Raw genomic sequence first — 12,687 nt, forward strand, 5'->3', positions numbered from 1 at the left:
GGGGGGGGGGGGGGGGGGATCTCTTTATCTCGCTCTAATCTATTTAGATCTTTTGACCTACAGGTTGTGATTTACAGTGAATTCGACAAACGACCACCTGGCAAACAGCAATAATCAGATGTCTTAAAACAAAATAGTTGAAACTCTGTGATCTGATGCTTTTACTCAAGGAGACGTGATTGTTGGTTAAGTAGCAGGTCAGTCGGGTCACCCTTGTTTCCTTGGAGGTTTAGCAGGTACGTAGCAGCCAGCTGCTGCTGTCCAAATGGTTTTAAAACCAGGAGGCTTGTTGATTGGCTTCAGGTGTGTTAACACAGTGTTCGGGACAAGACAGTCAGAGAAAAAAAAACAAAAAACTGAACAAGTTTGTTTGAAAGGGTTGCAGGAGAAAGCCTCTTCTCTCTAAAAACAAACACGGCCGCACGGATTAGGATTTCTGGAGTATAATAAGAGCAAAGTAGAGATATTTACCCATCATGCACAGCAGGATGATGTTCGGAGAAAAGCAAACGCAGCGGATCAGCATAAACTGACACCAGCTGAAGGGCTGATGGTCCTTTCAGTCACTGAGTCGATCATGAACTCCTCTGGAGAAAAAAAAAAAAAAAGGACTCTAGAGTGAAATCTGAGGCCATCTGTCCGACAGCTGAAGCTCGAACCGATCTGGGTCATGATCCAACGGGACGCCGATCCCAAACGCAGCAGCTGATCTACAACAGAACGGCTCAGAAAGAAAAGATCGAAGGTGCCGCGAACCTGACTGAAATGCTGTGGGGGGGACCTTCAGAGAGCTGAGTCTCAGTCTATTACACTTGAGTTTTATCAGCACTCAGATTAAAGCAAATAAGTGCATGGGATATTACAATGCTGCCACGGGCGGAGCAAAAAGTCACGTGTTGAATCCGTTTTTGTCAAAGACAGGTCTAGCAAAAATATTTTTACCCATAAATAATGTCCTTTGGCAGGACTTGGATAAGCACTTACTGTATGTTAACGTCTCTTTTGGAACTTTGATCGCCTCACTTTATGACCCCATCAGCCGAGTCATTTGCATCTTTTGATGGCCAGCGCACGGTGAGCTCTGAATCACCCGAGCTGTGACGTTTGACAGACAGGGACACCCGACCCGTCCGCATGACATATAGGCCAGAACACACCGAGTTAAGTTTTGACACTCTGGAGACAGTATTCATCACTTAGCTGTCACAACTTTCCCAGCTGCTTCGTCCCCGGCCAAGGTTATTGTGCCGATGATGTCATTACGGAGGAGAGCGTTATCATGCAGTTTTGGGTTTTTTTAATTCAGTTTGCTTCATAGAAAATAGAATGGGTCGACAGTAAATATGCCTTGACTTGACCTCAATTAGGAAATCCATTAGACGTGTAAATAAGCCCTAATCCAGGAAACCTGATGGGAATAATCACAAAGCGGAGAGGGATTTTCTCTCTCGAGTTGAGCAAACATTACATCCTCATAATGAAGTGAGCTCGAAACAGGACAATGTCTTCATCTGGTTTAGTCACATAAACCTTCAGAGTAAAAGGACATAGTTTCGGTCAAAGAAGTTCAAATTGACACAAATGATACTGTAAGTAGCCAAGGCAGGCTGGACTCTGAAGGGTGTTCACAGGTTAGGGACAGACGAGGTTGCTTGGTTCTGATTGTTGCTTGAAATAATAATAATAGTTTTCCTTTGCTTCTCGGTGACGCACAACGACGGAGATTAGTTAAACATCCCAAGCAACGCACAACCTTTGGTGAATAGCTGAGCCGTATTCACAGGCGCCTTCAAATAATTGTGCAGAAAGTGATCACTTACTACCCGAAATAAACCTTACTAATTATTCCGAGGAACGTCATCAAAATAATTGGAATCGCTCCCCCATCCTCAGACCGTCATAAAATGAAGACCCACACTGCTTGGGATATTTTTTAAAAAACAGAGATTTTCTGCTGCGTTCGCACCTCCTGTTCACACGCGGTGGAGTTTTCGGTGAGAAGAACTTGGGGAGATTTTTAAAAAGTGGACATTTTAAAAGAAAAACTTGCGTCTGATCTTGGTTACGAAATGGAGGAAAAGTCCTAGCACCACTGGTATCCTGGCATCCTTCTGATGTGTGACTAGTTGGTGTTTTGGAAACTGCAGTGCACTTGGGTTTGAATCCTACGTTGATTTTACCTTCAATCATTTTCTTATCAAACAAACCGTAGTGCTATATATATATATATATATATATATATATATATATAGATGCCTTAGATTCCCACTTTTTGCAAACAAGGTGTCTAAATAGCGAGATAGTTTGTACTCTGTCCTCTCTGATTCGAAGCCAGAAAAAGATGCAGCCCAGATTTAACACTTTAAAAACTGCTTTTCTTTTTCATCTTCACAGCTGACTAACTAGGTAGCTGCTACCAGTGTAGAGGAGTTGGACTGAAAGTTTGGGGGGGTGAAGAATGTAGTGATGATCTTTTTTTTAGTTTGAAACTAAGAAAAATAAAATTACCATCAAGAAACACCAGATGCTTCTGTCTTTTTGTTGCTGGGAGTGATAACATGTTTTATGTCAAGGACTAGGGGACGCAAAAGCACAAGTTTGTACCCAAATTTAAAAAAAAAAAAAAAAAATTGGGGAGCAGCTGCTCCACCGACTCTGTGTTTATATGGACAGGAGATCCATAGCTTTTGATGAACAATAACATTACCAGTTTCACACGTGCCCACCCTAACTTTGTATCCTGGAGGTCAAAACAACAATGAAGCAGTTTTAAATCTTTTTTTTTCCTGTGTCTGTCTTGATTTATTGTGTTTTGACACCATTAAACTTTGATCATGTGCTGAAATGGGTAATAACTGAAAGAAAACTGTAAATGCCAACAAACAAACAAACAAAAAAAACAAGTTTCAGAAGAATCTTTAGCCGAGCTAAGAATGTTCTTTCTCTGTAATTTATTACACTGAATAACATTCGAGCTAACCGCCTTAACACGTATTCATCCGTTCATTTGTTGTTTTTGCGTGCAGAATAGACGTCACTGTGCTACATTTAATAAGTACGTTGTTGAAGTGATGCGATGGTAAAAGTTGACCGTTTCTCTTGCAGAAAAGAAAGTGTGGACAGTGTTGGCCCACAACAACACGGCTCCCGTCAAAGTCCAGAACTCCTCTCTGCAGAAACCTCACATCATGAAGTTTAGCTACAATGCGTCCGCCGAGCAACTACGAGCCATCGTGTCGGCGTTGGACCAGTGTCAGCAGGAGGTCGTTTACAACTGCAGGAAGTCCCGACTCTTTAATACAAAGGGTGAGCTCATTCCTCCCGGTGGGAATATTGTTTTCTGTTGTGTTTTTATGCACTACAAGACATGCCATGGCTGAAGCAGGCAGGTAAATTCATGACTGACCAATTAAAACACGAACCTGGATTAATTACAGCACCAGAAATGTGCATTTTGTATGTAACAACGATAATCCCACCAGAGGTCGACTGGAAACATGAAGAGTAAACCACCAGTGAGACACATCATGGACTGAAACGTCCTTTAGGCTCCACCACGGTGTCAGCAGCAAATCCTTTCGGAGGCTCTTTGTATTTTTGTGTTCACAAACCACTGAGACCTTCCCACTGCACACACGCTTATATTCAGACTATTCTTGTTTCAGACGTCTGCAAGTGTTTGTCGAGGTGTCGAACCTCTTGGTCTTCAATTTCACACTTCGCTCGATAGTTGACAGCAATGTGCGGGAAAAGCTGGTTTCTCGGCTGTCGATCGAAACGACGAAGAGTATAACTTGTTTCTCACCAAGAATTTGGCACGTTTGGTGTCGAATCAGTTCCTCCGTGTTCTCCGATGTTCTCCACGCGATGAAGCAAATAGGAGTGCCTCAGAGGGATCAGAAAGGCCCTCGTGGATTTTGGTGCGGCGGCAAAATATGAGCCATGCAGACATAGCATTCAAGAAGATATTGAAACCAGAAATTGGCTATAAGACCCTTGGGTTTCAAGGTGAGGCCACAGATGTTTGGTTGGATTCATTTTGAACATTAGAAAGGCAAGTTTACATCCTTAGGTATGTTTCTTGAACTATTCCTGATCAATTTGCAGAGACAGAAAACCTTTTCCTATTGAGAAAGGCCACTGATATCATAGATTAATAATGCCATTGCTCTAATATGTTTTGGTAAATGGTTCAAGTTTGACAAAGATAGATAGGTGAGAGAGTGTGTTATGTTCATGTTAAAAGTTAGCTAAAAACATTCTCTTCAAATCTAAAAGTAAAGGATCTTTTTAACTTGTCATATGTCCGACATAAAACACTGTAGAAACATAAAACTTCACTTGTGTGACCATCAAAGTTAGTAATATGATGTTTATGAGGGTTACTTTTCAGTCTGTGTTTCTGTCTGCCTCTTACTAACTTGGCATCAGGTGTGTGGTTACCATGGTGACCACAGTGAGCAACTTGCACCTGCTCCAAACATTTCTTTTGATCTTGTTTCCGTTTAAACTCCCTCCACAGTTCCTACATCAAAACGTAGCCGTTTTGTTTTTTTTGTTTTTTTTTCGTAACGGCTGTTTCACAACCCTCTTTCGCTCGTGTCGTTTTTATTTTAACAATAACTCCAGAGGCCACCTGCAGGCTCTTTGTGCACATTCGTCCTCGGCACCTTTGGTTCCAAACATCTCAGCGTTTGCTCTTAAACCATGAAACATTCATGAAGTTCCAGTTTCGGCCCGCCCCCCTGTCGCCATGTGTACGCAAATAAACAAGTTCATTATGGTGCCAGACATCAAAGGGAGCAGAAGATTATTTTACGGCTGCCTGAACACTTTCAGACACAGCCTAGAGATTGTTTTTTTTTTTTAGTTTTATGTTGGTTTTTCTTTTAATTTCCAGTGAAAAAAGCCCAATGTCCTTTTGTTCTTTACTATTTTTTGAGGGTGTGGATACAAACTGCGTCCCTTTTAATAACAAACGGAATATATAGCACGGTTTATTAATATATATATATTTTTGGAGGGGGACAAAATGGCACTCATGCAAATTTACAGGAGAATGACAACAACAGCAGCTGTTTTAAGGGGCCGTCTGGGATTCCGCCAAGAACATCTGAAGTTCACCTCCAGTTGTTGGGTTTAGCTGTAAAACACGTCTCCGGTGTTGTCTTTAAACAGAGGTTCGCTCGTGTAATTTGCATTTAGCGCAGGCTGTTTTAGGCTCATTGTTCTTTTTCCTTAATTAAGAGCTATAATGAGTTACGTTTGCTTCGAGGTACCAGTGGTTTTTAATGTGACAGTGAAATAAGGAACACTCCGAGTTGCCGTAGAGCAGCTTCTACTCTCTTTGTGTCCTCCTTTAGTGTACCTTGTTATTTTCCCATTTCTTTCCGGGAATATTTGCCAATGTCGAAACATTCCTTAATGTCTTCACAACAATTTTAGCGCTTAGGTAGCTGGTATTACGCCTGTGGCTTGGTGGGTTTTTTTTTTGTTTGTTTTTTTTTAGAAAATAACACCAACAGATGCCATCGAGTTTAGAGAAGCGATTGTTGTTAAATCGTCTCTGAGAGAAATGGGGTCACGGAGCAGGAGAGTGATGTTGGTCTGTCTGAACGGACACATTCCCCTGCAGTTTTCTTACCAGGCCCATGTTTATGAGTGATGCATTCCCTATTTTTGGCGACAGATAGTTCTGGTTCCTCTCTAGACGGTAACTGTGTGTATTGCAAATGACTTAAGCAACTGAGCAGTTGTTAAGGATGCATAAGCACAGAAGCACACTTCTTTTTATACTTCCATTATTCTTCTATTCCCGTCAGGATTGTCATTTCGCAACTCCACCCACAGCTTTGGAAACCCTTGTGTAAAGAAATGCATTGAAACGTGTGGCTCAATTGGGACTTTTCATGGTAGTTACGAAAAATAAAAAAGAGTAGGAACATCATTCAAAGTCATGCAGGACATGGCAAATCTTAAAAGTTTACAAAAGGCAGCTGGACATTTTTTCTTTTTAGTCGAAAACATATGGCTTCTCATCTGAAACGCTTTCTCAATCCCGACTGGAATGTGTGGGGTTGGAACTGTCATGCAGTTTAAAGCTTTGCAACCCTGCACAATTCCAGTTCGAATTGTGCGTCTGTTGTGTTCTTAGGGTTTACACAGTGAATGCATTTATGTTCTGTTCCGTTCCTGTTATCGCCTCTTGTCGCTAGAGGGCGCTGCTGAGCAGAAGAGGCTGAACCTGGTTCTGTGATACATCTGGTGTAATTGCACAGTTACTGTAAAAAAGTTTGAGTTTAACTGTCGCCTCCTGTTTTATTACAGCCGCCACAACAAAATTGCCAATGAGAATGAGAGCTTCAGCACTGAGTCCTTCTATACCATTTACAAGGTGGAGGGAAATATTTGACAATTACATGCTAGCCATAAATGCTACAAGAGACGAATGGCCAGATGAAAGATGATGTGCTGTTTTATTGCCCTGCTTGGGTCCAGAGGGACAGCGTCTGTTCTACACACTACCAGAACGAGGTACATTTGATGAGGCCATGGGTGCCTTTGAAAGACATTTTGTCACTAAAGTTATTGTGTTGGCGTACAGACACACATTCAGACAACGTGTTCCGCGTGCAGATGTTGCTGATTTCAGAGCTTTAGCTGGGTCATGTGGTTTTGAAGTAGGGTTTCTGCAGAAATCAGCCAATCAAATTCAGTGCCATTTTTTAAAACATTTTTAATTCCATTGACAGTGAATGAATAAACTGCACAATTTTTATGCCATTTTTCATGTGACTGACAGTGAATGCATAAACTATTACACATTTGTTTTGTATTATTTTACATAATATTAAGTCATGTGCCTTAGTTTGCAAGCTTTTTCTCCCAACTCTAACTTAATGGAGCGTGCATCAGAACCAAAAGTGGCGTGGAGCAGAATGTTTTCAAAACATGGCAAATTTACTGAGTTTAGCAAGTCTATCTGTAGTTAACTAATTTTTAAAACTAAATATCAAGTTGTGCGTCATCATCGGTCTTCCCTTGTTCAGAAATCTGGTTGTTGTTGTTTAATCTTGTGACCAGGTGGTCACACGGACTTTATGTCATCACTTAATCACATTATTGAGCCACAAACTTGGGTTACCTTTTCACATGTCGACCATTTCCCCTGTTATCCCCTTGCTTTTTCTTGAAAACTAATGAATAAAATTAATGCCACTGAAATTCAAATTTTATGCTTTTTAATGCCACTTAAGTCCTTAAATTTAACTAAATCCATTTAATGACTTAATGCTTTATAATGCCCCGCGGAAATGCTGTGAAGTGATGGAATATGAACTAATAAGAGATCAGTTTATTTCTAACGCTTATATCAGTGCTGTGAAGGATAAGTTACTGCTGGAGGAGGGCCTCACATTGGACAAACGCTTTAACCACTGCATTGTCAAGTGGATGCAGCAGTGCTCACAGGGCTCAAATGAAAGACCAAGGACTGATACAGTGGAGGAACCCCTCAGCCTAAAACGGACACCAAAACAAACTGTTCGGCAAAGGAAAAGATATTCACCAACTTGGACAAAAGACCATGTGATAAGTTGTTTAAAAATTACTTTTGAAACAAACTGAAAGAACGTGAACAAAGGTCTTGTGATTTTGAGCTAATTTCAGTGGTAATTTTCATAGTGTTTTGTGTTTTGAACTTGCAATTAATAGCACTTCTGGCAACTAAACAATTAAAGTTAAATTGCAGTCACTTTATTTTTGCATTACACTAATACTCATCTTTTTGAAAAACTCCTTGACTAATGTCCATCTTATATTTCTTTTCTGAGGTTAACACACACTTTACAAAGTAGATACATTACACTGTGGATCCCAGTACTACTTTTGCTTAAAAGGAAGAAGAATGTTTGCTTGGGTAACAGGGGAGATGTTGTGTTTTCAGGTATACACAGTGAATGCATTTATGCTCTATTCTGTTGCTGTAATTACTTCTTGTCACTAGGGGGTGCTTCTTTGACCGTGTAGGGCAGAAAAGACTGTGTTAGTAGAGTAAGACTGCATTGTGTTTTGTAATAGCGTCTCCACAGTTGCCGTAATAAAGTTCCTTAGTTTAACATGTATCCCATTCCATTATAATCGCTACAACACTCATCATTTAAAAAAAATAAAGAGCTTCCCTCTTGCTGTGCTGTTCTTGTGCATTCCCACCTCGTTTGTGTTGCTGCTGTGCTGCTTGTGTTGGCGTTATGCATGAGTGAAACATTCTTGATGGGAATAAGTTGTGTCAATATGAGCCAATTTGAGCGAGAGGTTGACCTGCCTTACGGGGAACTATTGATTGTTGCCTTTTCTTATTTGTGAACCTGTTTGGTGGCTGAATGCTGTTTGAAAGCAAAGCACCAGTGTAAGAAGGATGGCGAGGATTCAGGGGCATGGAAAGCCTTTGTGATGCAAATGTTTCTGATTAGATGGGGTTTTTTTGTAGCTGTGGCTGCCGCACCACTGAATTCACGATAGTCTTTCTAATTTTCACGAAATAAGGACATTAAAAACAGTTCAGTCATGGACAGAGACAGACGGGGACAGGTAATCCTTTTCCCCTCTGTGACATGTGCTTCCATACACAAAGCGTTGTCTAATGGAGCTGTGATATATGCAGGAGGAGCGCGCCTTAGCAGGTGATACGTGATTATGTATAGTGACATATAGCCTAATGGGCTTTTCTCTGCCAGCTGGCCTCTTTGCAGTGAAGGGTCATGTTTTGTGATGGATGATTGAAGTTGGACCTCCTAACAGTGCAGCGAAGGTGATGAGTTATGACTTTCCAGCTCAACTGAAACGTCTCTGTCGTTTGGCCACGAGACAAAGAAAATGGTCTTTTTGGTTAATGAGCAAAGTGCACAATTTATATGAAAATGAAACACTTATTATTCCTTGAAGACATGCATAACACATGCTGTCTTTTATGCCCGGCTATTAGACTGGAATCGAAATTATGCAGTTGCAATTTTCGCATCAAAGTCATTGTTGTCATGGGAGATTGCGACAAAGTGAGGATTTGAGGCGATCTGTTGGCTTCCTTACACAGATAACTTACTAATTGACATTTTATAACATGTGCAAATGTCTTTGTACAGTTCCCTGAGCTGATTTTATAGTGAATTGGTGCTATGTCAACAAACTGAACTAAACTGAGTTTCGTCAAACCTTGAAAATAACGATAGGCGTGATCTCATGCACTAAACCAATATGGAATGCTCAGTGTTGTGCATGAATCCCAGCTACTAGCATGTCCAATGAAAATGAACAGAGTTATAGCCATTTTTGTAGATTTTAAAGGTAAGTTGACACTGACAGCCATTTTTATTTGAGTTGACTCCAAAAATTATTCAACTATACATGCACATTTGATGATTACTTCTTCAAGTCTTATTTAAATCCCTCCTGTTTTCCATGAGATACGTTGATAACAGTCAGAAACAGACACAGTCAGAGACACAGGCAAAAACATTACCGCCATTAGTTCATTTTATCACTAGACATGTTTTAGCCTTTTTCACAAGGGAGAGTATGCAAATACCAAGTCGTATAAGAAAGTTTTGTTCTGTGAGGTTTTATGATTTGATTGTATGACTCTTCTGAGACAGCATCAGGTCTTTTTTTTTTGGCTCCCCTCTGACAGACTGTGGCGTTGTGTTGCAGATGGCAGCCCACTGTCCTGGTGGCTGGACCGGGAAGGAGAGCGGAGGAGTTACTGGGGGGGCTTCCTGCCTGGAGTCCAGCAGTGCTCCTGCAGCCTGGAGGAGAACTGCATGGACATGAATTACTTCTGCAACTGCGACGCCGATAGAGACTCATGGTACGCAGCGCAGACACACCAGCTTGTTTCCATAACCTTGTCCCGATTTGCAGAATTATCCTATGTACTGTATACGGACCTCCAGCATCAGGTTCAGCCTTGTTCCGGGGGAGGAAAAGCCATCAGCAGCATGAGAGGATGCAGGTGAAGGAGTCGACCACATCAGACTCTTCACGCTGCAATGACCATCCAAGTTCTGGATGAGTTTTTACATCGTACTAAAGTCATCACCCAAAGTGAAAGGGGCCTTAGTGAAAGATGACACCGTCCCATCATTTATTGTGGATGCAATATTCAATACAGCTGTTTGGCGCGTCATCAACTAAGACTGAACCTCTGCTCTCGAGTCCGTTCACAGATCGGTGCTCTGTGCTTCGCAGCAGGATCGAGTTCTTATCGAAGGAACTTCAGGTTCAGTTCTGGCCGTTCAGAGTTGCAAAGCCGGGTTCACTTCTTCACCCCATAAAGTCTGTTCCTCAGAACTATTTCACTAACATTATTTGTCTATTTGCAATACATACCTTTTAACTATAAAGCTTTTCCTGATGATTAGTCCAAAAAATGAGTGCAGAGAGCATAATATTTGCCAAAAGTTTCCAGAGGTATCCTATAAAATTTTTGAAAGTCTGATTAAAATCTCAGGTTTAACACTTTTACTGCAACATTTTAGGGATGATTGATGGAAAATGAACTTACCTGGTCAGGTCAGCTTGTGCTTTAGTGATGTGGCACAGGTTTTTTTTTTTTTATAGAACATTTTATTATCCATCCATACGTTTTACATGAACGTGTCGTCAAACATAGTCACAAATGCTGGGTTGAGTTGCCAAGTTGATAACCAGCGTTGTAGTGCCCCAAAGCGCAATTATTGGGGTTAGTTGAGCCAAATTTAAAGAAACCCTGGATGTTTGAACCTGCTTCGAAGTAGAGGGCACTGGTTTCAAAAAATAAAATTAAACAGTGTCATAATGGAGTGATTAAGTCAGGAAATAAAAAGACTGGCAGGGCAGCAGAAACTTGACACCATAGAGAAGAAACAACACGGAGAAAAAACTGTGAGGAAACAGTACAGATAACACAATGAACTGGAAGTATAGGTACCTTGGGAGGAGTGATTAAAGAGTGAGTGCAGGCGAGCTTAACGAGGAGTGAGGTTTCAGGAGAGCTGGAGGAAATAATGAAAAACACACGAAAATGTCAAATTAAATGACAAATCAAAAAAAAAGCAAGACTTAGTAACTATAAATACAAACAATACCTCAAACTCTTTTATTCTGTAGATGATGGTGTTTTGATTCTTATCTGGAATTCAAAAACTTGTATAAGATGCTCTGTTTATACAGCTCAGTTCACATGCAGGTTAATCTCACTCCCCTTCCTCCTGAGGGTCATTAGGGTCTTTGTTTTGCCTGGCTCATAGAGAGTGAAACTGACTGGCTATCAGGCTTAATGCTCCGTTGTAGGTTTTAGAAACCTGAAATCTGAGACCTCCTCCTTTTTTAAAAGTTGCTTTTTCTCGTTTAAAGTACATGGATTTCTTCACTTCCTCTCAAACCAGCTGTCTTCTCTGTCCAAAATATGACCATTTTGGTCCTTAAAGAGTGTCCCTTATCCTCAAGGCGTAGGGGTTGAGCTGAGTCTTGTCTTGAAGAGCTGCTCTCCTGTGTTGACCCATGCGTCTGTGGAGAGGCTGTTTAGTTTCTCCATTACAGAGGTCGGGTTCTGCAACTTTTTTTTCCCCAGAAACGAGAACGAATATTGGAGTGTCGTACTTTACTGGAAACATCTAAAAATAAATAAACATGAAAATGGGAAAAAAGAAGGCGTACCACAATGAACAACATCCCAGTTCTCATGTATAACCATGAACCGCTGCCCTGAAACAAGAATCCCCATTAATAAGACAGAGCCTCCTGCTAATTAGTGATGTCTCTAATGAGGTGTTCGACAAAAAAAAAAAAAAAAATCCCTCACCAACATCAAAAGAGGCCGCTAAACATTTGCAGTTTGTTTCCTAACAGGTCGACGTCTCTCGTGCCATCTTCATGTCTGTTTCGCAGCGTGTCGACGTGAGGAAACATTTGTCTAAAATTGATTAACTGTGACATAACGTATTCCGTTTTTTTATGCCACAGATGTAGCCATCCTAACCCTGGTTTTGTTAGGTTGTGAAGAGATGTGGGAGATGTGCGTTAGGAGCTCTGGATGTCTTTGTTTACGGGATGTTAATCTACTCCGAAGCGTCCCTGCTCCCAGCGCCGTTTGCATATTTCCACAGGCACTTGTCTGCATTGTGACACGTTGCTCTCGTTCCTCTGTTCTCTGTGCGCTCCCTGATAATGGAGGAGAATGGATGACTTTATCGGGACCACCGCACAAAGGAGCCCCCTCCTCCCCGAAGGCCCCCGCACTGCTCTGTTGACGACTCCTGTCTTTTTTTTTTTTTTTGTCTCTCGAAGGACCAACGACACGGGAATCCTCTCCTACAAAGACCACCTCCCGGTGAGCCAGATAGTGATCGGAGACACCGACCGGACAGGATCGGAGGCACTCTACCACGTCGGCCCCCTGCGTTGTTATGGAGACAGTAGGTGATCACCGCGGTGCTGCAGCTGCTGTGGCAGATTTGGTTGCAGATGGGGGCGGGCGGAGGGGGGGATTAGAGACGAACGGTGTTCAGGCCGGGTCTTTTTGACTCGTGGTTCTGTAAGAGGTAGACTTCTGTTCTCGTGCAAATCTGACAACAAGCAAAGTGGAATGTGACATCTGGGCGCCTTCTGAAGCGCTCTAATGCGGCCAAATGTTTACTCCTTCAACTATTATGG

At 41.6% G+C, this 12,687-nt stretch overlaps 1 protein-coding gene across 1 annotated transcript in view; it reads left to right on the forward strand.

The window, feature by feature from the left end:
- Positions 1-12,687, forward strand: part of cntnap5a (contactin associated protein family member 5a) — a gene marked incomplete in the record, with an annotated part of 168,784 nt that overhangs the window by 118,232 nt on the left and 37,865 nt on the right. Inside the window, 3 exon segments of the mRNA XM_025004623.2 lie at positions 3,106-3,306; positions 9,706-9,862; positions 12,322-12,449. Of these exon segments, the coding sequence (XP_024860391.1) occupies positions 3,106-3,306; positions 9,706-9,862; positions 12,322-12,449 (486 nt within the window).

Source organism: Kryptolebias marmoratus, linkage group LG6 (assembly GCF_001649575.2).
Source record: "Kryptolebias marmoratus isolate JLee-2015 linkage group LG6, ASM164957v2, whole genome shotgun sequence".
NCBI lineage: Eukaryota > Metazoa > Chordata > Actinopteri > Cyprinodontiformes > Rivulidae > Kryptolebias > Kryptolebias marmoratus.